We start from the raw sequence: 27581 nt of genomic DNA, 5'->3' as shown, positions 1-27581 counted from the left end.
CAGATTTTATTACTTGCCTGGTCTGTAAAGTTTTCTTGGAATGATGTACGCCTGGATGAATTAGATATTTGCTTCTGCGAAGGTTCCTTAAACTCCTCAATTATTTTCTGTATAAAAGTTTTAAAGGTGGAAAATGTTATTCAGGGGTCAAGATTTTTTTGTTTTCACATTATCCTTATCTCAGGCATTTGTTACCAATAAATAAATCTCTGCAGTAGGATCAGACAAATATGTTCCAGGATAAAGGGTGGAGTCATGCCACCTTAGTTTCTGGTACAGCAGTACAAAAAATTTGGTCAAAGACCTGATTTCCCAGTTTCCGTTTCATAGAACTATTCAAGTGAGAGCCCTCTCCAAATTCTCTCACCTACCAATGTGACATTAGTCAGAAAGGAATTTCCATTTAAAGTGATAAAAGTTTAGGAGAAAATGAATACATCAAGCATCACCCAAGGAATAGAGAAGGCAGCTGACCCTATCTCTATTCGGATGTCTCACACTCACACGGAGATCAAATTGAGGGGTAGTGATGAAGTGAGCTTCCAAGGACAGTGAAACAGGACAATCTCACCAAATATGTTGGTGTAGATGGAAATGGTCATGGAAGTCATTTACTCAGGGTAGAGATTACATTCAATCTGGAGACAATGCACAAGGGTGCCAATTCCCACTCTGTTATACTCATCACTTGATACACAGCATCCCTCAAGGTATGACACATTCCCTCTCCAAACAACTATATGCTTATCTCACAGCCAAAACACTCACTTGAGTCTTAGCCTGCTGTCTTCTTGCACCCATGCAAGATGGTCCACAAGTATTCTTTTCCTCCTTTACACCCAAGTCATTGCCAACATTCTCACCTCACTGCTTTCTTGCCTTGTAGGAAAGAAGGCACAACTTGAAGGGTGACGGGCAGAGAAGTAGGACAGCAGTGAGTAGTCGGTGTGTCACCAGATGTACCATGCTTGCATACATTGCCTACTGGGAAGGAGGTCTTGTCTCATTATGAGAAAGTGAGGACTGCCAATGCCGGCGATCAGAGTCGAAAAGTGTGGCACTGGAAAAGCACAGCAGGTCAGGCAGCATCCAAGGAGCAGGAGAATCAACCTTAGTCCTTTATCAGGAATGTGGTGGGGGAGAAGTGGGCTGAGGGATAAATAAGAGGGTGGATTGGGGCTGGGAGCATGGTTGCTGGGAAGGCAATAGGCAGATGGAGGTGGGGGTCGATGGTGTTAGGTGGGAAGGAAGGGTGGTGCAGATAGGTGGGAAAGAAGATGGACAGGCAGGACATTTCAAGAGGGCGGTGCTGAGTTGGAGGGTATGATCTGGGATGAGGTGGGAGTAAGGAAAATGAAGAAACTGGTGAAATCAACGTTGATGCTGTGTGATTGGAGGGTCCCAAGGTGGAATATGAGTTCTTTCTCCAGGTGTTGAGTGGCTTGGATTTGGCGGTGGAGGAAGCCCAGAACTTGCATGTCATTGGTGGAATGGGAGAGAGAGTTGAAGTGGTCAGCCACAGGGTGGTGGGGTTGTTTGATGCGTGTGTCCCAGAAATGTTCCTTGAAACATTCTGCGAGTTGGCATCCTGTCTCCCCAATATAGAGGAGACCACATTGATCTCCATACAGTTCTCCAATTTCTAATAACCTCCCTTCATATCCCCCCTGCCTCCCTTTCTGGCCCTTCCCCCTTCCTTCCAATCCTCTGACCGATGCTTCCTTCCAGCTACCAACCAAATTGGTTCCTCCCATCGTTCAACAAAACTGTACCCTCGACCTGTGTTTCACTATTCTGCCCTTACCCCCACCCAAAACCCTCCCCATCTGCCCCACTTTATCTGCAGCTCCTTTTATACCCACTCCCACTCCGAAAGAAGGGTCACATCTGAAATGGTGACTTCTCCACCTCTTGATGTTGCCTTGCTTGCTATATTCCTTCAGCCTCCTGCTTTTTTTCAAAAGTAGAACCCAGTAACAACATTTACAGCATTTGTTGAAATCTTCTGACTTATAGAAGGAATTAACTTTTGCTGTAGCGATTTTGACATCAATTTCTGCCATTTTGTCTCCTACTATCTCACATGAGGCATGTGAGTTGCAAATTCCTCTGTACCAATACCTGGGGAAAAAACAATAGAACAGCTATGGAGGGACAAAATCAGAAAGAACTGGAGAAAATCAGCAGGTCTTGCAGCATCTGCGGAGAGAAAAACCAAGGTAATACTTCAAGTCCAGTGATTCTTCTTTGGAAGTGAAAGCAGCTGGAAAACAGTTTTTCTAAGGAAAGAAAGAGACGAAAACAAAGGAATTGCTGAATGGAAGCCGGAGAACAGCATGTACTGAAGGATGCCAATAATCAGGATGAACAGTTATAATAGTTTGTCTGTCCTGGAAGAAACCCACACCAAACAAGAACTGGGGATGTTGGGGGGTGGCTAAGTGTAGTGGTTATAACAAGGTCAGCCAGGTGGACCTCAACAGAATGAGCTCCCTGATTAGGGCTGGTTCAATCAAAGAGCCTGCGCTGACAGATATAAAAGCCTGGGCTGACAGAGGTAAACAGGAGTGTCAGAGATTATGTTCACTCTGAGAGCTTGCTCTGAGGAAGTTAGATCAGTATCAAATGCCAAGCATGTGTAAATAAAGGACGACTTGATTATGGGACCGTCCTCTGTGAAGTTACTTCAGTAACAAAAATGGAGAAAGGTGTTCATCCTCTGAAATTGTTAAATTCAATGTTGATTCCCGAAGGCTGTAAGGCGGTAGGTGATATACTGTTCCTCAAGCATGCGTTAAGCTTCACCGCGGCACTGCGGCAGGTCTGAAACTGAAATGTTGGCATGAGGACAAGGTGGTGTGCTGATGTGGAAGGCAACTGGAAGCTCAGGGTAATTTTCATGGATAGACTGAAGGTGTTCCACAAAGCAGTCACCAACAGTACCTTTCATCTCCACAATGCAGAGGAGAGTGAGCAATGAATGCAGTATGCTAGACTGAAGGAAGTGCAGGGAAATTGCTGCTTCATCTGGAAAGTGCATTTGGAGCCTTTGATAGTGAAGTGGGAGATGGTAAACAGTAAGCATTACACATTCTGTTGATTGCTTGGAAAGGTGCTATGGACATGTGAGGAGGTATAGGGAGTGAGGAGGAGTGGACCAGGGTACCTCAGAAGGATTGGTCCCTGGGGAATGCAAACAAGTGAGGGGAGAGCAATGCATTTCTGATGGTGGCATCCTGTGGGGGGTACTAGAATTGGTGGCTTACGATTCTTTGAATACGGAGGCTGGTGGGGTGGAAAGTGAAGACAAGGGGGACCCTATTGTTATAGGAGGGAGAGGAAGTGGTGAGGGCAGAAGTGTGGGGATTGGCTTGGATGGGCCTAAGGACCTTGTCGACCACATTGGTGAGGAATCCTAAGCTAAGGAAAAAGCTGGATATGTCTGAGGCCTCCCTGATACTGGTAAGTCCAGCCCTATTGTTGCTACAAAGTTCTCATCAAAAACACCTGAAGGCTCATGACAAATTTTGAAGGACTGCCCTACAGATTACTCAAGCAACCACCTGACTTGGTCATACTCCCAGAATCATACTGCATAGGCAATGTCACCATCAGCATCCCTGAGTACACCCTCGCCTCTCGGCAGGATTGATTCACTAAAGGTGGTGAAACAGTGGTTTACTGTCAGGATGGAGTTGACCTGGGAGCCCTCAACATTGCTGACCCCATGAAGTCGCATGGTATCAGTTTAAATATGAACACAGCTTGAAGGAAGCTCTGAGAATGGCAAGGGCACAGAATGTACCCTGGTCTGTGACTTCAATGTCTACCAGCTCAGTTGCACAACTACTGACCAAGCTAGAGGAATCCCCAAGGATTTAGGTGCTCGATTGGGTCTGCGCAGTTGTGAGAGAACCAACAAAAGGGAAAAATCTACTTGACTTTGTCCTCACTAATCATTCTGTTGCAGATGTGTGCATCCACACTAATATTGGTATGGGTGACTGTCTTCACAAGATTTGGAGATGCCGGTGTTGGACTGGGGTGTACAAAGTTAAAAATCACACAAGGAGAAAGTGAGGTCTGCAGATGCTGGAGATCAGAGCTGAAAGTGTGTTGCTGGAAAAGCACAGCAGGTCAGGCAGCATCCAAGGAGCAGGAGATTCGACGTTCCTGAAAAAGGGCTTATGCCCGAAACGTTGAATCTCCTGTTCCTTGGATGCTACCTGACCTGCTGCGCTTTTCCAGCAACACATTTTCAGCTAAAAATCACACAACACCAGGTTATAGTCCAACAGGTATAATTGGACTATAACCTGGTGTTGTGTGATTTTTAACTGTCTTCACAAGGACTGTGAAACAAAGTTCCATCTTTATATTGAGGATACATAGCATCACAATGTGAGGCACTTTAACCATGCTACAGGGGATGTCCTTAATCAGATCCAGTAAATCAAAAACTGGGCATCCATAACGTGCTGCTGGCCATCAACAGCAACAGAATCTACTCAAGTACTACCTGAAAACTCTTGACCCAGCATATCACCGCTCTATCGTAATCTAAGCTGGGACATCAAACCTGGTTCAATGAAGAGAGTGCAGAAAGCAATAGCTAAAAAGGACATTATAGCTAATAGTTAAAACCACAGGATTGTAAGACTTAGGAGCAGAAGTCAGCCATTAAATGAGATTCTGGCTAATCTGATCACCCTCATCCACAGTTTCCAACCTTTTCCTCATAGTCCTTAATTCCATTACTGATTAGACATCTATCTCATCCTTGAATATACAGAGGAAGCTCGATTATCCGAACAATATGGGCGGTGAGTATTTTGTTTGGATAATCGAATGCTGGATAGCACAATTTAGCCAAGCATCAGGACCTTACGATCTAGTTCGGATAATCTGAAATTTGGCTAATCAAATGGCGAATAACCGAGGTTCCTCTGTAGTTAACAAGCCAGTCTCCACAGCTGTTTGCTGTGCACAATTTTACAAATTACTACCCTCATAAACAAAATTCTTCTTTATTTCAGAATCAGTGGATGGCATGGTGGCTTAATGGCTAGCACTGCTACCTCACAGCGCCAGGGACCCAGGTTTGATTCCAGCCTCGGGTGACTGTCTGTTGGAGATTATTCATTCTCTCCATGTCTGTGTGGGTTTCCTCTGGGTGCTCTTGTTTCCTTCCACAATCAAAGATGTGTGTGTTAAGTGAATTGGCCATATACTAAATTGCCCATAGAGTTCATGGATTTGTAGGTCAGGTGCATTTTCAGGGGTAAATGGAGGACAATAGAGTAGGGGAATGGGTCTGCGTGGGTTACACTTCGGAGGGATGGTGTGTACCTGTTGGGATGGAGGGTTTGTTTCCATACTGCAGGGATTCTATCTATGATTGGACACAACATGTTAATTCTGTTTCTCTCACCATCAATACTGCCATACTTGTTGAGTTTCTCCAGCACTTTCTGTTTTTAGGCCATTAAGTCCCTCAAGTCTATTTCACCAAATCAGTGAGGTCACTGCTAATCGACAACCCATTTCCACTTATTTGCCTTTCTTCATATTCCTTCGAAACTTTGAATAACAAAAATCTATAAGTCATAAAATTTACAACTGATGTAGATCCAGTACCCTTTGAGGAAGTATCAAACTTTTAGAATATTTTGCGTGTAATTTTATTTCTGAAATGTCTGGCTCCACATTTTAGATCTCGGCTCTTGGTCCTAGACTCCACAACAGCGATAGTTTTTCTCTATCAATCATATCAGTTTCTCCTTAGTGTCTTGAAAATGTTAATGAAGTCACTCCTTACTCTCCTAAACTATAAACCCTAGTTTGTGAGACCTCTCCTTATACTTCAAACGTTGGAGTTCAAGAATAATTCTGGTGAGTCTATGCTGTACTCTGTTTAAGGCCAAAATATCCTTCTTAAAGTATATTGTTCAAAATGGCTAGCTATGTGCCTTCTCAACCAGAAATGATATTACATGAATTCTACCCTGGTGTATTCAGTTCTTCTTAACATAAAGGTCAGCATTTCATTAGACTTTTTGATTATTTTCTATGCCTTCATGATATGTTAATGATCCACGTACAGGCAAACTGCTTTGGATCTCCACTGTTTCTAGTTTTTCACCACTTAAATGTACTTTGCTGTATCCTTTCCAGATTTCAAATGATGATCTCATGATTGTCTTCACTGAAATTCATTTATCACAGTTATGCCCATTCACTTAATCTATCAATAGCTCTTTGTAATTTCATGCTCATTTGTACATTGCTTATGATGCCACAATCTTTTCTCCAACAGAAAGTTTTGATCTGATTTTGCATTCCAGAATTATAGGCTCAGAGAGTAACTTCAATATATGAGGAGGCAAGTGGCCCATTACTCTTTATAGAGCAATGCAGTCAATCCAGTTCTCTGTATTCTGGTAGCGCTGCCTCTTCATTTCCCTCATGTCCATCTGATTTTCAGTTGAAATCACTAATCACCTGTACCTCACCAACAATATCCAATTTAAGTAAAAGAGTTCTTCTTTCACCCCTTATGAAAATCTTCTCTAAAATGTTAAATCTGTGCACTTTGTCTTTGCGCCATCAACAAATGGGAACATTTTCTGTTTACCTTATCTAGATTGGTCATAAATTATATGCTATCATAAAATCTCCCCTCAATTTCCCTTGCCTCAAACATAAAATTGCTGAATAAAACAAATTTAAAGATATTATATTCCATACATTATCATGTTAAGAGAAAGTTTTGCAAAAATTAAAATAAATGAGCCTAATATAACAAAGCAGCTTGATGGCTCAATGGGAAGCATGCTGTCTCACAGCACAAGGGACCCCGATTCAACTCCAGCCTTAGGTGGCTGAATGTATGGAGTCTGCACATTCTCTCTGTGTCTGCGTGGTTTATACTGATTGCTTTGGCAAGTGCAAAGATGTACAGGTTAGATAGCTTGGCCATGCTAAATTTTCTGTAGTGTCCAGGGGTGTGCAGGCTCAGTGCATTCTCCATGGTAAATACAGGACTACAGGGATAGAGGAGGGGACTGGGTTTGGATGGGATCATTTTTGGAGGGTCGTTGCAGAATCGATGGGCTGAATGATCTCTTTCCACACTATAGGGATTCTAATGTTCAATGTACAAAATAAAACTTTATAATATAATCTTACTTAAATTATATTGGTTTATCATTTATTGTCAGCTATTTAATGTTCCTTTAATGACCCAATTCAAATCATCTCCACCCCACTTTCTCATTCTCCTTTCGGGCCAGAGCTTATATTTATAGTTATATATTTTATTATTGTTTCATGATGCATTTTAAGCAAACATGGGTCACAGTAAGATGTTCTCTTTATCTGTATTGTAATATAATATGATCTGTCAGTACCTGTTTCTCCTCTTCGGACATTGCAAGGCCAAGCACAGTGGATATCATGTAATCTACCAGAATCTGGTCCAGTCCATCTTGTCGTGGTACTGGAATACTTTCACTTGGAGGAGTTAGACTTTCTTCTGTTGCAATAACCTGCATGTAACAAGAGGTAGGTGATGATCTGAAGTGTTTGAAAGTCATCTCAGAGCATTAGCTGTTTTTGCTATGATCTTCTATCTTAGTTGAAGCAAACTATCACAGAAACCAATCTATTTGTTATTCTAATAATAATGAAGATTTGAGTTACACTGTCAAATGGAACAAAACCACAGAGACAATCCGATGTATTTTAAGGCAATAATACTTGACATCTTGGTATCCTGATGCTCAGAATTCAAAACCTAATCGAACAATGATTGTGAAGTTCTCTGAATCTGTGAACGGGGATATGAGAGTGGTTCAAATGAATTGCAGCAATTAGTTTTAAATATTATGGTATTCTGTAGCCTTATGCAACACTTAGTATCAGTTCCTTGGATTTGCAAATGTGACAGAGCTGATTTTCCCACATTTATTTAGAAAGTATGCAATTGTACGATTTCAATGAAATGATTCTTCTCACTTCTAAATGTAAGCATAGGGCTGCAGATTGTTAAATAACTCTTTCAATGAGATGTGAACATCGCTGGCATGATCAGACTTTGTTCTCCATTCCAAACTGTCCTTGAGAAGGAGGCAGTAAGCTACCATCTTGAATTGCTTCAGTCCATCTACTGCAACTTTAGCTACAATGCTTCTGTTGGGACCAAGCTAAAGAAGCATGGTTTTGAACATTTATGCTTAGAGCATTCCATAATGCAGTGATTGAATCGGCTTGGTGCTGGATCCACTGTTGTTCATCATTTATATAAAACGAATTGGGAGAAGCAGGAGCCATGGTTAGTAAATTTGTGGATGACATCAAAATTGGTGGTATAGTGGACGGTGAAGAAGGTTTTCTAAGACTACAACAGGATCTTGATCAACTGGGCCAGTAAGCTGAGGAATGGAGTTTAAATCAAATAAATGCAAGTTGTTGCATTTTGGTAAGACTAGGTAGGGCAGGACTTATACAGTTAATAGTAGGGACCTGGTATGTGTTATTGAACAGAGAGATCTATGGGTAAAGTGGTGTGACAGGTAGCAGGTGTAGAAACCATTTGGCACACTTGCACTACAGGGACGTCATGTTATGGCTATACAAGAGATTACATTTGGAATACTGTGTATACTTCTGGCTGCCCTGCTTTGGAAAGACGTTATTAAACTGGAAAAGCTGCAAAAAGGGATTTACAAAAATTTACCGAAACTAGAAAGTTTGAGTTATAAGCAGAGGCTGGATAGTCTGGGATTGGAGCATTGAGGCTGAAGCATGACCATGTAGAGATTTATAAAACCATGAGGGGCACAGATAAAATGAATAGCCAATGTCTTTTTCCCAGGGTAGGGAGAGTCCAAAACTAGTTTAAAGTGAGAGGCAAAAGATTTAAAGGACTGGAGGGGCAACTTTTGCATGCACAGAATGGTGCATATATGGATTGAGCTATCAGAATAAGTGCTAGGGGTGGGTACACTTAAAATATTTAAGAGATATTTCAACAGGTACATGAATAGGAGAGGTTTAGAGGGGTATGGACCAGCCCTTCCTGATGAAGGGCTCTGGCCCGAAACGTCGAATTTCCTGTTCCTTGGATGCTGCCTGACCTGCTGTGCTTTAACCAGCAACACATTTTCAGCTCTGATCTCCAGCATCTGCAGACCTCACTTTTTACTATGGACCAGGTATAGGCAAATTAAACTAGTTCAGTTTAGGAAACCTGATTAGCATGGATGAGTTGGGCCAAAGGATCTGTTTCCATGCTTTATGACTTTATAACTCTAACAAGAAACTACTTCCTTCTGGACTGTCAATGTTGCTCTGCAAGTTACCGTAAAAAAATAGAATTACAACTTTTTTTTTGGAAATAGTAAAAACTAAGGCATACTAGCAACCTTTACACTTTAATCGTCTAAGAAAAACAACAGAAAGAGGCAATACAAAAGTATTTGGGGGTATTTGTGTACAAAATACAGAAAACTAGCACATTGGCACAGTGGATAATCAGGAAGGCTAGTGGAATGTTGGCCTTTATTTCAAGAGGGTTGGGATATAACAGTAAATCAGCCTTACTGCAACTGTACCAGGTGCTGGTGAGACCACAGTCTGAAACACTGAAGCTGTTTTTGTCCCTTTATTTGGGAAAAAATAAAATTTCATTGGACCCAGTTCAGAGAAGGTTCATTAGGATGGAGAGATTGTTTTACAAGCTTAGGTTAAAAAGATTGAGAGTCGAAAATTGTGGTGCTGGAAAAGCATAGACAGTCAGGCAGCATCCGAGGAGGAGAGTCAACGTTTTGAGCATAAGCTCTTCATTAAGAGCTTATGATCGAAAAGTCCACTTTCCTGCTCCTTGGCTGTGCTTTTCCAGCACCACACTTTTCAACTTTGATCTCCAGCTTCTGTAGTCCTCACTTTCTCCAAAAAAGATTAGCACTCTACTCATTGGAATTAAGAAGAATGAGCACTGATCTCATTAAAGGATACTTAAGGGGCTTGACAGAGTAAATGCTGAGAGGATGTTTCTCCTTAGGGGAGAGTCTAGGACCAGAGACCACGGCCTTAGATTTAAGGACCCAATTTAAGACTGAGGAGGAGGAATTTCTCCTCCCAGAGAGTTAAGCGTGTTCACATACAGCTGTGGGAATAGAGTCCTTGTGTGCATTTAAGGCTGAATAGGTAGATTCTTATCAGTAGGGGAGGCAAGGATTATGAGGAAAGGGCAGAAAAGTGGACATGAGAAGCGCTGGATCAGCCATGATCGTACTGAATTATGGAATAGGCTTAAGGGGCCAAACAGCTTATTCCTGTCCATAGAGAAGAGGAGGGCACTGGCAGTAGTGCAAAAACAAAATGCATATTACTAAAATGCTAATATCTAAAGAACAAAGGTTTCTGAGCTTCCAGTTTGCTCTTTTACTCAGACTGCAATTCACATTGACATTAATTGCTTATTGCAGTTTTAGAGAATAATATCTGTATACCAAACAAGACTAATTAGGAATAAAAGTTTTGTTGCAAAGAACAGGAATTGTTTACATGACTTCTGCATGTGGAATACAAATCACGACAGCTTCAAAAATCTTTTCTATGATCTGTTCCTTTATAACCAAGTGTCAACAAAACTGTCATTTATAATTGGACTTCATGATAAAGCTTCCAAAGCCCAGATACTAAACGACGATATTGACAGAAATGGACTAAATGAAGAATTATATAGTGTAAATTGAGAAATAATAAGCTAACTAGGGACCACATCATCAAGCTACATGGTGAATGAACACTTACAAACCTGCTCCAGTATACAGTATAATATTAAAGGCACAGACAGGCATTCCAGCGGCACAAGGCTCATCAGATCATTATAAAATCGCATATCAATCAGTGCAGAAGTACCTATTTAAAAAAAGATAACAGGTTGACATTTTCTTATGTGTATGCAAATCAGTGGATATATTGGTCAGTAGGAAATGATTACTTAAAAATTAATCACAACCAACAGTCACTTCATTGTACAGAAGCCACGTATCACTGAGAAAAGAGATGTTGGTGAAGCTATTCATCTGGAACTCATTGGAGCAGAATGCTACATCTCAAAGGGAGTGACAATTTATACGACATGAGAAAAGGGTGCTGTTATGTTGACTAGTCATCTCTAATTTGCACAACAATGCCATTGAGAATATGCCAGTGTTCTACTGCTCCCCCATTACTTTTGTTTAATTCGACATAGTTGCAATATCTGGACAAATTCCTTTTGCCTACAGAGAACAGGTGTGTATATGTACCCCCCAGCAAGCATTGCAGGCCCAATTTATAATCTTAAATTGGTGAACTCTAGGACCAAGATAGCTAGTTCCCATCTAGATCACTGAAATAACTAAAAACAGAATTCATGGAAGAACAACCTTTTTTGCAAAATACCTGAAGCTCAAGTAAGGGATTATGCTATTTTGGTTAAAAATAAACATCCACAAATCAGAGACAGTTTTTTAAACTTATGCACATTTATCAGAGTATAAGTAAAACTAACTTAAGAAAACACTAGTCAGTGGCAATTCTGTGTAAGCATGCTAAAAACCTACGACTTGCATCTGAACATAAAAACTAGGAGGAGGAGTAGAAAATTCAGCCCCTTGAGCCTGCTTCTCTGTTGAGTAAGAACATAATCATATCTGAGGCTGATCTTATCTCAGCCATAACTCCACTGGCTTTACCATAAGTGAGTTACCAATGCTCTCATTATGGTTCACTCAAATTAGTTTTTCAACCAACTACTGCATCAGTCCACAACTGGAGGATTTGGAGCATAATGGATTAACTTGGGAAATTCTCTGCCAGAATTACCAATGCAGAAAATTTTGGATTGATAATGATAATTTACAAATCCTGAAGTATTAGTTAAATGAGTCCAGTTATATAATTTTATGAATGAGGTACCTTTTTCTGTAGGTATTGCTAATTCTGCCGTAGCTGATCTATTCCTATCAAGTGGGGTTGAAACTGCGTGTGCCTGTAGGAGAAGCAGATAAAAATAACTTAAAACCTGTGTTAATTACATTTCAATTTCACATACTTTGTAGAATTATATAGTACAGATGAAGCCCTCAGCCTACCAAGTCTGCATCAACAAAAGTATCATAAATCTACCTAACTTTCAAATTCAACTTATTTGCCCAAAGTCTTGAATGCTATGACACTTCAGTTGTTCATCCATGTACATTTTAGAGATTACCACCTCAACTACCCTCCCAAGCAGTAAATTCCAGATTCTCTGGGTGAAAAGACTTTTTCTCCAGTGTTTCACCTTAAAATTATGCTCCTTGCCATTGACCTTTCAAGTAAGGAAAACAACTGCTTTCTATTCACCCTGTTCTTGTTCTTTATAATCTTATGCATTTTTATTAGAATCCCCCTTAGCATTCTCCACTCTAAAGAAAACAACCTGAGCTTATCCAACCTCTCTTCACAGCTGAAATACTCCATCCCAGGTAATATCCCAGTGAATGACTTCTGCGCTATCTTAGTGTAATCACATCCTTTCTAATGCGCATTGATCAGAACTGCATACCATACTCCAGCTGTGGCCTAACCAAAGTCCTGCACAGCTCCAACATAACCTTCCCACTTTATAATCTATGCAATAACTGACAAAGGCAAGTGTTCCATATGCCTTCCTAACTACCCCAACAACCTGTCCAGCTGCCTTCAAAGATTTGTTGACAAATGTCCCAAAATTCCTTTGTTTTTCTGAGCTTTCCAGTGCCCTGCCATGTAGTACTCCCCTGTCTTGTGCCTTCTTGCAAAGTGCATCACCCCATGTGACCAATCCTCTGTTACCTAAGGCCATCCTCCTTACTGTCAGCTACGAGGTCAATTTTTGTCATCTGCAAATTTACTTATCATCCTAGTCACATCCCACACCCCACTCCCACCATTTTCTTCTATATCATTTGTACATAGTAACATGAACAATAAGGGACCCAGCACAGATCCCAGTAGTATGCCACAGGACGTCAGCTTCCAGAGACACAAACAACCCTCCATCACCACACTCGCTGTCTCCAACTAATAAGCCAAATTTGGATCCAACTTACCCTGGATCTCATGTGCTTTTATATTCTTTATATGTCTCCCATGTGGGATCTTGGCAAAGGCTTTGCTGAAATCCCTGTAAGTTACATCAACTGCACAATCATCATCTACACACCTGGTTACCTTCAGGAAAATTCAATCAAATTTGTCAGGCCTCCCTTTGTCAAAACCATGCTGATTATCTCTGATCAAATCTTGCCTCTCTAAATGATGATTAATTCTCTCCTTCAGAATTTTGTCCAATAGTTTTCCTACCACTGATGTACAAATCAGTGGTTGATAATTCTCTAGTTTATTACTACCATATGAAATAACTCCATAGAAGTTGGTGACATGTCAGCCTTTATTTACACATGCAGGAACCTTGATACTGATCCAGCTTCCTCAGAGCCAGCTCTCAAAGTGAACAGAACCTCTGACGCTCCTGTTATATATGTTAGCCAGAGTTCTCTGATTGGACCAATTTAACAGCACCTATCAGGGAACTCATATTCTATGAGGTTCAAATGGCAGACCTCATTACAATCACAAATGCCTCCCCTGTGAATCTGAGGACATAGGGCTGTTCTTTCTTTTTTGTAGCTCCAACTGGAGCACTTTAGCAGTGGTTCAGGTCCCTCCAACTCTGTCTCTCATACGTGGTGTGTAAGGCACAATAACTCAACTCTTGCACCTGGAGCATTTTGGAAGAAATTCATTCTCTTCTTCAGACATCAAAGGCGATGAGGTTGCAACATTCATCATGACCATCTCAGATTTTGAAATATCTTCAATGCTTCATGGAGAGGAAGAACCAATAGATTCCAGAACAGTTGGAAAGGCAGTTGAGGAACCAGGCAAGCTTTGTTCCAACACCATTTGCAAGTTTGCAGCTTTCATATCATCGCTGTGCCTGTTCAGGGCTGTCACATCTACCCGAACTTTATTTGTCACTGGACCTGACCTTGCATCTATAATGCCTCTTACCCATAAAGGGCCATTCTCGTGGCTACTACACCAGAATTGAGGGGCTGCTGCAGCATAGCAGCCTCTCCTTATTGAAAGACTCCATGTGCAGGCTTTTGCCATGATGAAGAGTGATGCTCATTCTGAGGGTCTACCATACACACATAACTCCTCAGAAACTGAAGCATTCCATGCCCATGTTTAGCAAGACATGGATAGAATTCAGGGTAATAATAGCAAGAAACATTCAAGATACGCAAATGCCAGGCAATGATCATCTTCAATGAGTGAATTTAGTCATCTTCCATGGCATTCAACAGTATTACCATGACATATTCTCTCATGACTTAACTGGGAAGAGAGCTCTGATAAATGTTTCCCATTGATCAAAGAAGTGACACAAAACATATACATTTATACAATACCAATGAGATCACCAAAATGATCAATTTACTGACTGATTGACTGTTACACAGGACAAAAGTAATTCATACCATATTTTGTCAGTGACGAAAATAACTATTCGTTGTAACAGACTTACATTGAGCAAGAGCAATGAAAAGATAGGATTTCTAATCTACTGTTTTGCAATTTAAACTATAACATTTCAAAACCTGTAGATTCACAAATACCCAATCACAATTCCGACAAACAAAAGAGAAATGGTTTAACACATACACTATGGATGGACACTTTCTACCTGTAGGCTCTGTATGTTTCTCTGCTGCCCTCACACTTTCAGATTTTGAACCCCTTGTTGCTCAACCAGTCAGTGAGCTCTTGCTAGGTAGAACATCCTTAGAAGGGACTCAGCACCGCTCAGTCTTGGATTTTCTCTATTTCTGCTTCAAAATGCAACATTGCATCACTTAGTTCAACAGTATGCTGCTCTTGAGTTTTGGGCTGTAAACCTTTCTCTGGTATTCTAGATATGACAGTTCAAACTTTCATTTCAGTTCATAATTACGAAATTGAAAAATATGTGGTCCTTTACATTCCCATTATCAATATCCTGCCATTATCCAGAATCTAAACAGTGCCAGGTACTGTGGCTGCAACAGTCAGTTGAGAGACTCAGAATTCTAAAGTGAGTGAGACAATTAGGCGTATAATATACTACGTTTGCCTGAATGAGTGTGGCTGCAGCAAAACTCAAGAAGCTTGATGCAATCCAGCGCAAAGCAGTCCACTTGATCAAAACAACATCCACTAGCTTGAACATTCTCTCCTCCAGACCAATGCAATACTAACAGTTTGCACTACATATGAGATGCACAACTTCAACTCGCCAGTGCACCTTCAACAACAGCTTCAAAAACTATCATCTCCACCATATGAAGGACAATGGCCACAGATGCATGGAAATATCATATCCAACTTCTCTACCAAGCCACATACCCATTAAATCTTGGAACTGTAGAGCTGCTCCTTCAGTCTTGCTGGATCAAAGTACTGGAACTGCCTTCTCAGCAGCACTGTAGGTGTCTCTACCCAGATACATGGCAGAGGTTCAAGAACATGACTCATCACAGCTGGCATTTCCAACAACACCCATATTCCATGTAAGAATTTTTAAAAATTGATAATCCAATTCCAGTTGCACAAATCCTGTTTCAGACAAGGCAACTGTGATGCATGAACTCTGTGCTGAGGCAGGCAGAATACAAAACTTATTTTCTCTCCTTCTCTAAATGATTTCAGGATGTAGCCAAGCACAAAATGCCACCCTGACTACATATATGTTCAACAGATGACCCATCAATGTGCGATAAAATGTGCGTGGACTCCTTAACGGCAGTCAACCTCTTTTAAACAGGAGATGCACTCAATAAATAGTAGTGGGGTTTAACTTTGGGTGTTGTATCTTTCACTCTTATAGGGATGCATCTATTCCATCTTTGTTATTTTCAGATTGGAGGGCTCTATTACCTACAGCAATTTTTTAATGGTTTGTTTATCTGGTTCAGAAATTTAAGGTCCAGAAGAACATCTCAATGCATTGTTGGAACAAAGTAGATTCAAATAGGAACAGGAGTAGACCATTCAGGACAGTGAGTCATTTAATTCAATTTTGGCTGATCAAACACTTCAATGCACACTACTCATACTATCTGATTACCTGTTATGCCACTGATATTCAGAAATCTAATTTAATTTGTGTCTCCTAGTTCGAGACATACCTAACTAGGGGAAAAAATCTTACTAGCACCTACCCTCTTTATCACTTGTAATACTTGTAAATTTCAATGAGATCAACTCTCAGTCTTTGAAATTCTACAGAATACAGGCCTAACTTACCCATCCTCTCTTCATAGGATAGTCGCAAATAGAGTCATAGAGATGTACAGCATAGAAACAGACCCTTCGGTCCAACACGTCCATGCCGACCAGATATCCCAACCCAATATAGTCCCACCTGCCAGCACCTGGCCCATATCCCTCCAAACCCTTCCTATTCATATACCCATCTACTTGCCTTTTAAATGTTGCAATTGTACAAGCCTCCATCACATCCTCTGGCAGCTCATTCCATACATGTACCACCCTCTGCATGAAAATGTTTCCCCTTAGGTCTCTTCTATATCTTTCCCCTCTCACCCTAATCCTATGCCCTCTAGTTCTGGACTCCCCCACACCAGGGAGTCCTATCCATGCCCCTCATGATTTTGTAAACCTTTATAAGGTCATTCATCAGTCGCTGGGAAAACAGCCCCAGCCTATTCAACCTCTCTCTATAGTTCAAATCCTCCAACCCTGGCGACATCCTTGGAAATCTTTTCTGAACCCTTTCAAGTTTCACAACATCTTTCTGATAGGAAGGAGACCAGAATTGCATGCAATATTCTAACAGTGGCCTAACCAATGTCCTTAAAAATGTGTTGCTGGAAAAGCGCAGCAGGTCAGGCAGCATCAAAGGAACGGGAGAATTGACGTTTCGGGCAGAAGTCCTTCTTTAGGTCATTCCTTTCCAGCAACACGTTTTTAAGCTCTGATCTCCAGCATCTGCAGTCCTCACTTTCTCCTAACCAATGTCCTGTACAGCCACAACATGACTTCCCAACTCCTGTACTCAATACTCTGACCAATAAAGAAAAGCATACCTAACGCCTTCTTCATTATTCTATCTAATACTCCGACTGCCTTTATATGCTTCTAAGGATTCACTCGATCCGTCAATACATGATATATGCTTCCTTCTTTTTCTTAACCAAAACCTCGATTTCTTTAGTTATCCAGCATTCCCTATACCTACTAGCCTTTCCTTTCACCATAACAGGAATATACTTTCTCTGGACTCTCATTATCTCATTTCTGAAAGCTTCCCATTTTCTAGCCGTCCCTTTACCTGTGAACATCTGCACCCAATCAGCTTTTGAAAGTTCTTGCCTAATACTGTCAAAATTGGCCTTTCTCCAATTTAGAACTTCAACTTTTAGATCTGGTCTATCCTTTTCCATCACTATTTTAAAACTAATAGAATTATGGTCGCTGGCCCCAAAGTGCTCCCCCACTGACACCTCAGTCACCTGCCCTGCCTTATTTCCAAAGAGTAGGTCAAGTTTTGCACCTCCTCTAGTAGGTACATCCACATACTCTCAAGAATAAATCTGGTGAACCTTTGTTGCATTCTCTCTCCAAAAATAATACCATTCCTGATGTAAGGAGACAAAAACTGCACACTATTTCTGGTGTCTAAGAAAGCTGTATAATTGAGGCAAGACTTCACTTCTCCTATAATCAAATCCATCTGCAATAATGGCTAACATCCCATTAACCTTCCCAATAGTTTGTTGTACAGAGATTTCTTGACAAAGACACCTTGGTCTCTTTGTATATCTACATTTTCCAACCTCTTACCATTTAAGATATACTCTGTCATAGAATCAGAATCCCTACAGTGTGAAAGCAGACCATTTGGCCCATCGAGTCCACACTGACCCTCTGTAGAATACCCCACCCAGACTTTGCCAATCCCCTATCTCCATCTAATCCCCTGCATTTCCCATGGCCAATCCACCAAATCTACACATCCCTGAATACTATGGGCAATTTAGTATGGCCAACCCACCTAACCTGCACATCTATGGACTGTGGGAAGAATTCGGAAAACCCAGAGGAAACCCAGACAGACATGGGGAGAATGTGCAAACTCCACACAAACAGTTGCCAGAGCGTGGCATCGAACCCGGGTCTCTGGTGCTGTGAGGCAGCAGTGCTAACCACTGAGCCACCTAATGGGGTTGAGTTGGAAGGCAAGGTTGAAGGAACATGAAGATTTTGGGGCCCATCTACATTAAGGTGCTGCCACTCACTGTGTGAAATGCTGCCGGCTTTCCCTTTTGGCCTCATTCAAATCGCAAAATGATAAAGGTAGAGGGGTTAGGTACCTCTGGAATGTCCCAACTGACGGGTTCTTGGAGTCTTGCATGTGATTCCTCCTCTAACTAGATGCCTACTGATACCACCTTGAGAGAAGGGCCTGGGGTGAGGCCAAGGTGTCTCATCCTCCATTAACATCCCATTAATGGAGCATACATCTGTTACCATATTTCAAGAGATCTTGAATGCACTGCACCTGGCTCTCCACCTTGTGCATTTTGACAAAGTTTTAATGGTCAAAACATGTGGTCCTCTTCTGTCTGGAGCTAAGCAATTGCCTAATCTTCGACCATCATAGAACATAGAACATAGAAAAATACAGGGCAGTACAGGCCCTTCGGCCCTCGATGTTGCACCGATCCAAGCCCACCTAACCTACACTAGCCCACTTTCCTCCATATGCCTATCCAATGCCCGTTTAAATGCCCATAAAGAGGGAGAGTCCACCACTGTTACTGGCAGGGCATTCCATGAACTCACGACTCACTGAGTGAAGAATCTACGCCTAACATCTGTCCTATACCTACCACCCCTTAATTTAAAGCTATGTCCCCTCGTAATATCTGACTCCATACATGGAAAAAGGTTCTCATGGTCAACCCTATCTAAACCCCTAATCATCTTGTACACCTCTATCAAGTCACGCCTAAACCTTCTTTTCTCCAATGAAAACATCCTTTGAGTGCCAGTGATCTGGAGTATTTCTTCCTCAACCAGCTGTCCAGACATGCCAGCAATGTGCTCACTAGAATGTGCTCCCAACTCAATCTAACTAACATAGCCACTGAGATGTCAGTATCTAAGCTGAAGGGGGCACAGGAGACAGCCATCACGATGCTTTGTTTGAGGAATCTGTGACTTCTTCCTCAGTGGTGATGGAGATGTTGGCTGGAGGCGCTGTGCTTTTGAAATTAGAGATTGTGCAGATATCACTGGTGTCTTCAGAAGACGAGAGAAAGAATGAATAGCGAAATAGATGTAACTTGGTTGCCAGGACTTGGAGGCATGTGCATCCGATGTGAACAGTATCAATCATCTCTCACAGACTCTCCTCTTATTGGGTGAGGAAACAAATGTAAGGGATGTCAGCCAAACAAAAGCCCTACTATGGGCTGTTTGCACTTGCAAAAAACAAAACAAACAGAATAAGATAAAAATGGCTGGCACAACTGTTAGTGTCAGTACAGGTGGAAGAAAGATGTTGAGATGTCCAAAGTGAATGATTACGAAGTACAGAGAGCAGGAGAAGTTGGTAGTTTGGGGAATGGGTAAGGAAGATGCTGCATGCAACAGTTAAAGTGTCAGACTGTGAGCATTTGTGGAAGGTGGATAAAGTAGCAAAGCTAGAATGAATGTAAGGTAGAAGAAATAAGGTGGTGACACTTACTATTGTGGACTACAGAAGGTCATTCATCTTCTTCCTCCACACCTGGGTATCACTCCAGACTGTTGATATTGTATTGGCCCAGGTGGCAACTTCAGACCAGGCTGGTAGGTCTGATAGTGTGACCATGTTGTGTCGGACAATAAGCAAGAGTGTAGACCTTGTCTCTAGCATCCTGTCCACCAGAACCTCCAGATTTCTGTCAGCAAATTGGGGTTCCAATTTACCTCTTTCAATTATGTGCAAGGTAACACACTGCAACTGTGAAAGGGTATTCCTGGCTACCAGCATTTAAAATAGCGGTGATGGCATGAATCCCAAGAGGACCAGGCAGCAGTAAGCACTTCAACTGCTGATGAGCACAAATGCAAAACCACTGAGGTGTGATGCATACATGATGAAGGGAACAGCAGAGAATTACATAAGCTATTGCGTTAAAGCTCACAGAGAGAAACAATCCAGGAACTCTACAAAAGTGACACTTAGTTGAATTTCAGTAAAATTCAACTTATAAAATTCTTGAAGGTGTAGACAAAGTAGTTAGGGAAAGAATGAGCAAGATTGTTTTCCCTGACTATAGTGCTTAGAACCAGGCATGCAGTCTCAGAATCAAAAGTAAATCATTTAGTGCTGAGAAAAAAAGAGACTTGTTTATTCAGATTGTTGTGAATGTTTGGAATTCTGTAACCCAGAGGCCTGTGGAAGCTCAGTTATTCAGTAATTTCAAGAGAGAAATTGATAGAATTCTAGTGAATAATGACTTAAAAGAATATTGTGCACAATTATGGCATTGAGGTAGCTGACAGCTTTGATATTGAATGGTGGAACAGGCATGAAAGACCAATGGCTTACTCCTGCTCCTATACTCTAAAATGAAAGTATAATGGCCTTATATTTTGTTTTACTGTAACATATAATTAATATTTCTTCTGTACACAATGTAAATGACAAATTGTCTATGGAAATGATAGCAATTTTCTCCTAATAGCAATTTGGCAGATGGAGTACAATGTTAATAAATGTGAAGTCATCCTTTTTGGGAGTGAAAAGGACTATTACTTGAATGGTAAAAAAATTGCAGCATGCGGCTGTGCAGAGGGACCTAGGTGTCCTTGTGCATGAATCACAGAAGGTTGGTCTGCAGGTACAACAGGTAATTAAGAAGGCAAACGGAAGTTTGTCCTTCATTGCTAAAGGGATTGAGATTAAAAGCAGTGAGATTATGTTACAGCTGTAAAGGGTGTTGGTGAGGCCACACCTGGAGTACTGTGTGCGGTTTTGCTCTCCTTACTTGAGAAAGTATGTTCTGGCACTAGAGGGGTTGCAGAACAGATTCATAATGTTGATTCTGGAGTTGGGGGGGGGAATTGGTTTAGGAGGAGAGACTGAGTAGTTTGGGATTATATTAATTGAAATTTAGAAGAATGAGGGGGATCATATAGAAAAATGCAAAATTATGAAGGGAATAGATAAGATTGAAGTAGAGAGGATGTTACCACTGGATGGTGTAACTAGACAAGAGGGCATAGCTTCAAAATTAGGGGGAACAAAGTTAGAACTGAATTGAGAAGGAATTTCTTCACCCCGGGGATTGTGAATCTATGGAATTCCCTGTTCAGTCAAGTAGTTGAGGCTTCCTCAGTAAATGTTTTTAAAGTTAAGATAAGATAATTTTTTTGAACAGTAAAGGAATTAAAGGTTATGGTGTGAGGGTGGGTAAGTGGAGCTGAGGCCACAAAAAGAGCAGCCATGATTTTACTGAATGGCAGAGCAGGCTTGAAGAGCCAGATGGGGTAAAAACAATGACTGCAGATGCTGGAAACCAGATTCTGGATCAGTGGTGCTGGAAGAGCACAGCAGTTCAGGCAGCATCCAAAGTGCAACGAAATCAACGTTTCGGGCAAAAGCCTATTCCTGCACCTAGTTCTTATGTTATGCTATGTTCTTTTGTTCTTACAGTGCACAAATGAAATGTTCCACTGTAACAATTTATTGTGATGAAAATCAGACAGTATTTAAAACTTATATTATGTAATCAAAACAGTTACTGTTAATCTAGGAACATCATGATAGTGGATCCCAATATGGAATATGCTACTTTACGTCATCACTCTTTGAAACTCCTGGCACTGTAATCAGCTTAATATTTTGCAGATAATTGCGATGCTGTCGTTTCCAGTCTTCACAATCGTAAATTATGCTGGCAATATCTTCAAATATTAATGCACCAAACTCCAGCTGCAAACAACAAACAAAGTGTTGCAAAGTCAAATCCAGAAAATGCAGTCAGTAATGCATGAATATGAAATATCACTTAACAACTTTAAGTTTAGAAATTAAATACACAGTGTAACAGGCAATGCTTTGTGAGATTACCTAAAGCTTTTTTTCTAGCCTCCACCCTTATAATTTCCAAGATGTCTAAAATGCCCTCACATTGTAAAAATTTCCCAATGTACTTCACAGATCAGAAAATGAAATGAACACTTGAACATGACAGAAATGAATAAACTGTTTGATTGGATGGAGTTAGGTTATAAGCTGCAAAAAAAATAGTCAAATAGGTGCTAATGTATTTTTGAAAGAAGGAAGGTAAGATAACAAAACAGAAGATGCTGGAAATTCACAGTAGGACAAACAGCATCTGCAAAGAGAGAATAGTGTTAATGCAAATATTACCAACCCTTCCATAAAATTCTGGAAGGTTTGAAAATGATATGTAAAACAGAAATGGAAATTAGTCATATAAGCTCTCTGTCTTCCTGCAGCCACAGCATTTTGTGATCAGTGAGATAATGGGAGGTTGGCTACCCACCAGGACCCCAAATGACCTACTTAAGGGCCAGTTAAGGGCTGTTCTGTGGCTGTGTAGGCATTTTGATATAGTGAGCGAAGGGGTCCAATGCCATGTGGGATGACTGCCCAGTAAAATCAAGCAGCCTCCCAGTAGATTCCAGGAAGGAGTAACCCTCCATTTTGGTTAGCTTATGGTACATCTATGCCCTAAAGGCAAGTGTATCAGGCTTTCCCTTCAGGACTGATGTCTAGTGCATCCTGGGACTTAAGTCTTTGGAACAAAATTCAACTTTCTTTTTCTTTATCCACAGATGCTGCCAGAACTGCTAAGTATTTGCAACATACTTTAGTTTTTACTTCATATTTTCAGCAAAGGTTGATTTGCTCTTAAGGAGGGAATTTATGACATAACATTTGAACTATTCCACACAACCAATTTTCTTTTACAGACAATCTTAGATAAAGTAACAGAATGATACCACCACAGAAGGACACTATTCAGCCCATATGTTCATCTTGGCTCAATGCAAAGACAGCTTTCCCAATTCTAACCCCTTGTCCTTTCTCTGTAACACATTACCTTCTCTTCAAGAGTTTATCCAATTCCCTTTCAAAGCCATAATTGAAATGACTTCAACTATACTCACAAGTGATGCATTCCAGACTCCAACCACTTGCTCAAGTGACCATTTATTTTGTCTTGGATTATTGTGTCTCTTTCCAAACTTTTTTCCCATAGTGATCTATTTCAAGAGACCTCAATGAGCAGTGGAGAGTGGAGGAGAAGATCTATGTAAGCAGGAACAGGAGGGTTGGTCATTGATACCACAGAGCTCAGATCCCCAAAATATCAACTCATGAATCCATTTTGGGAGCCCTTATCGTATCTAAAAGCTTTACCACCATCAAGTTTATACTGATTAGTTTCTAATTGCTGGTTTTATCCTTTTACCTTCCTTAGAACAAGGATATAGTATTTGTTCCACTTCTTTAGTACAACTCTATCTAAGCAGAACAGGGTTAACGGTACTTCTGCATTTTCAAACTTATTTTCTTTGCATGCTTGGATGCATCCAATATGGTGTTGGTAACCTATAATCGTTAAGTAGATTGTGCTCAGACTGCACAGTATATTTTTCTTGAAAGTGGTCCTGAATGCTGAAGACAGGTAAAAGATGTAATGATATTCCTTCATCAGCAATGGTATCAGCAATAGCACAGGTGTAAGGCATAGCCATACTCATGTGAAATATATATATTCCAGTAGTGGATCTACTTCAAACATTGCCGACATTGAGAGCTGCAGAACAATCTGTTCTCTAGATAATGGCTACCAGAGATAATAATAACCAGAGATGACCCTTGAAATTCCTGAAATGTTGGGCAAATTGTGAAACCAAAGATGGGCTTCAGATTGGTTTCACAGGCTGACACAACATTGAGGGCCTGTACTGCATTGTAATGTTCTATGTTTAAATTTGATTTTTGAGAGAGTAATTGTGGCATAGGGGCTAAAAGCAGGCGATAATTCACAAAGTTCCCTTGTGTGATTACACTTTAATGCACAAGTAGAACACCGAATCCTGTGGTTAGAAAGTTCTATAGCTCATCAAATCCTTCAAGCTCCCATTTACGACTGTCATTTTTCATACTTAAAAAAGGCACCCCACCAGCAAATTAATATCTGCAAGCCAGATGCATCACTCAATTTCTTTTGGTCACTCACACCCATGCCTGAGATGTGAGAGATCAGATAGAAAGTGGTTCCATGCTTCAGCAACATCTCCCTAGAGGTTCATCTGCAAGTCATCTGGGAGACAAGTGAAGCATTGCTTCCACAGGATGATCTCAGGAAGCCTTCAGTACTCAAGGCATTATTTTGACGAATGAACCAGAGAATGCTTGTCATCTATTTTGTTGACTGTAAATAGATGCAATACATGTACCTATTCATTTTCTCTGCAAAGAGCCTGGCCTTGAGCATTACAATGCATAGTCTCCTGTAGGAGCAGACGCACCATATTGCAAAGCCAAATATTGTGATTGCTTGAATCTTAATTCTTAGGACACATAGGATTATTTAGTAAATGTTAACCAAGCCGTTAACTAGCGGGATGGCTTTGATGCACTCTATTTGAGTATAAAGTTTGCACAGTAGTGATTTGGGTTCCATTAACAAAGTTGCTAAGAAAGGTCAATCTTATTCCACTTAGAACTGTAGGAATGTACACGGACTCATAAAAGTAGACTTGTGGTGGGGAATAGTGGAGAATCTCCTGATATATTTCTCAACTAGCACACTAAGGCAATGGAACTCATTGACTGCTCCATTTCAAAGATGAATGTGAGTGCAGGATTATGGCTACCTTGATTAGATCATTTCTCAGTATATGTTGAACAAACTCAGGAACAGTCCAAGGTCATCACTTCCAGTCTTGAAAAATGCCCACTCTACCTCAGATTACCCTGAAATGGTAACATACTCAACAATTGATGCTAGCTTTTTGACACTATTAATATGTATTAGTAATTTGGGTGGTATTCACTTCTGAACGTCTGCTGCCATCAAGTCAAAAAGGTGTTCTGCCAGTTGCACAAATGAATAAAGTGATATCTGAATTTCTATACTAACATGGTATTACGAAAATAGGCTGTACATTGCAAAAACTGGTGGATCATCTCATACAGTATGCCCTTTTGGCTGTTCACAATGGAAAAGCTACTAACTGAACATAACCTGCCCATGCTTGCAAATTTAAAATATAGTACAGAGGAACCTTGATTATCCAAACATCAATTATCTGAATTTCAGATTGTCCGAACAAGAGCACAAGGTCACGATGTTTGACTAAACTGTGTTATCCAGCATTCGGTTATCTGAACAAAATACTTCCCGCCCGTGTTGTTTGGATAATCGAGGCTCCTCTTTTATCCGATATTAGATGTGATTCCGTCATTGTACATTATTTACTAAATAATCCTCGGTGTGCTAAGAATTATGTGGATAATTAATAAGATCATCAGATCATCACACTTGTACATTTTGGAAGCTACATCTATTAATTCTCTCCATAACAGCATTGTGGGTTGAGGTATAGCATATGGATAGCTGTCGTTCAGAAGTCAGTTCACCCCAATCTTCTCAAGGGCAACTGCAGACAGCGATAAATGCTGGCCAGCCATGTTCATGCCCCAGAAGTCAAAAAAATCTCTTTTCATTCTTCCTCCACTCATTCATTTTTCTCCCCTTGTGAAACTCTGTTTCAATACTGTGCTTCTTCTCTGCACATGTGCAGTGCAGTGCAACATTTGTGTATGAAAGAATTTAAATTATACACATTGGTGCAACAGGTCTAGAACCTTGTTCTTGTGCAGTTTTTCAAATTTCCAGGTATCAGCAGACATCGCCTTCAAGATTTAATCCACAGAATTGTAAGGTAATTCATTTTGGCAGAAGGGTTAGGGAATAGCAATATGGATTTGAGGTGCAATTCTAAAATGTGTGCTGGAGCACAGGGATCTTGGGCTGCATGTGTATCAATCTTTGAAGGTGTCAAGACATATTGAGATTGTAGTCAGCAAATCATGATACTCAACAAGAACTTGAGCTTCACAATCATAGAGATGTACAGCATGGAAACAGACCCTTCGGACCAACTCATCCATGCTAGCCAGTTTTCCTGAATAAATCTAGTCCCATCTAACCATCCAGATGCCTTTTAAATGTTGTAATTGTACCAACCTCTACAACATCCTCTGGCAGCTCATTCTGTACACACACCACCTTCTGCATGAAAACTTTGCCCCTTAAGTCCCTTATAAAAATCTTTCCCACTCACCCTAAATCCATATCCTCTTGTTCTGAACTCCCCTATCCTGAGGAAAATACCTTGTCTAATTACCCTATTCATGCCCTTCGTGATATTATAAACCTCTAAAAAGTCACCCCTCATCCTCTGATGCTCCAGGGAAAACAGCCCTAGCCTATTCAGCCTCTCTCCATCGCTCAAACATTTCAGCCCTGGCAACATTCGTGTAAACCTTTTCTAAACCCTTTCAAGTTTCACAACAAGAAAGGAATTGAATATAAGAACAGGAATGTTAAGCTGAACCTTTGAAAACTTTGAGCATGCCCTTAGTAGAATATTGCTTTGAGTTCTGGTCACCTCACGTTAGGAAAGACGTTTGGGTGCCAAAGATCTTTACAAAAATGGCAGCAGAGATGGGATTTTATTAGTTACAAGGTTACATCGGAAAGGGTTGAGTTGTTCTCTTTGGAGTTAAGGACATTTAGCAGAGATCTGATAGAGATTTAGAGGATTATCACAAGGCGATTATGAGGAAGAATTATTTACTGTGGCAAGTAGTAATGTCTTTGAACATATTGCCCATAAGGGTGGTAGAAGCAGAAACATTCAATGATTTCAAAAAGAGATTAGATGGGTACTTGAAGGAAATAAATTTGCATGGCTATGGGAATTGTGCATGATAGTGAGATTGACCGGATTGTTCCATGGGGAGACAGCATGACTTCGACAGACCAAGTGGCTCCCTTCTGTGGTGTAAATGACTCTATGACAGTCTGATTCTGATCAAATTAAACCTAACAATTTGGGACAGCACTGACCTTCATGTCATAATTGTCCCAGTCTTGTGGTAATATGGCTTCCTTCACTGTATACTGGAGTCTTGCTATATCAAATAGTTTGGATCCAGGTTTTCCACTATTGAGAACAGGCTCAAGGTACTTCCAAAACTTCTCCAGGCCCTTGTCAGCTTCCTCTTTTTGTTGGTTCTCCTCTTCAACATCTGTAGCTAGGAACAAATTTAAAAGCTATTTAGAGGTATCCTCTAAAGCAATATTTTTTTCACTGGTATGGCTGACTTCCCAATTTATCATTTCCATGTTGTTTTCAAAGAAGTAAACCAAAGTTGAATCCAAACTGATCAA

General features: G+C 40.7%; 1 protein-coding gene across 1 annotated transcript in view; it reads right to left on the bottom strand.

Moving 5' to 3' along the window:
* Positions 1–27581, bottom strand: part of spag17 (sperm associated antigen 17) — a 225401-nt gene that overhangs the window by 170703 nt on the left and 27117 nt on the right. The window contains exons 8-14 of the mRNA XM_060832789.1: positions 27258–27445; positions 21930–22072; positions 14496–14535; positions 11971–12043; positions 10823–10926; positions 7410–7547; positions 18–107 (exon numbers count right to left, since the gene is read on the bottom strand). Of these exons, the coding sequence (XP_060688772.1) occupies positions 18–107; positions 7410–7547; positions 10823–10926; positions 11971–12043; positions 14496–14535; positions 21930–22072; positions 27258–27445 (776 nt within the window). The remainder of the gene's footprint in view (positions 1–17; positions 108–7409; positions 7548–10822; positions 10927–11970; positions 12044–14495; positions 14536–21929; positions 22073–27257; positions 27446–27581) is intronic.

The sequence above is a fragment of the Hemiscyllium ocellatum genome, chromosome 12, assembly GCF_020745735.1.
Source record: "Hemiscyllium ocellatum isolate sHemOce1 chromosome 12, sHemOce1.pat.X.cur, whole genome shotgun sequence".
NCBI lineage: Eukaryota > Metazoa > Chordata > Chondrichthyes > Orectolobiformes > Hemiscylliidae > Hemiscyllium > Hemiscyllium ocellatum.
This window is presented reverse-complemented; position numbering and strand designations above follow the sequence as displayed.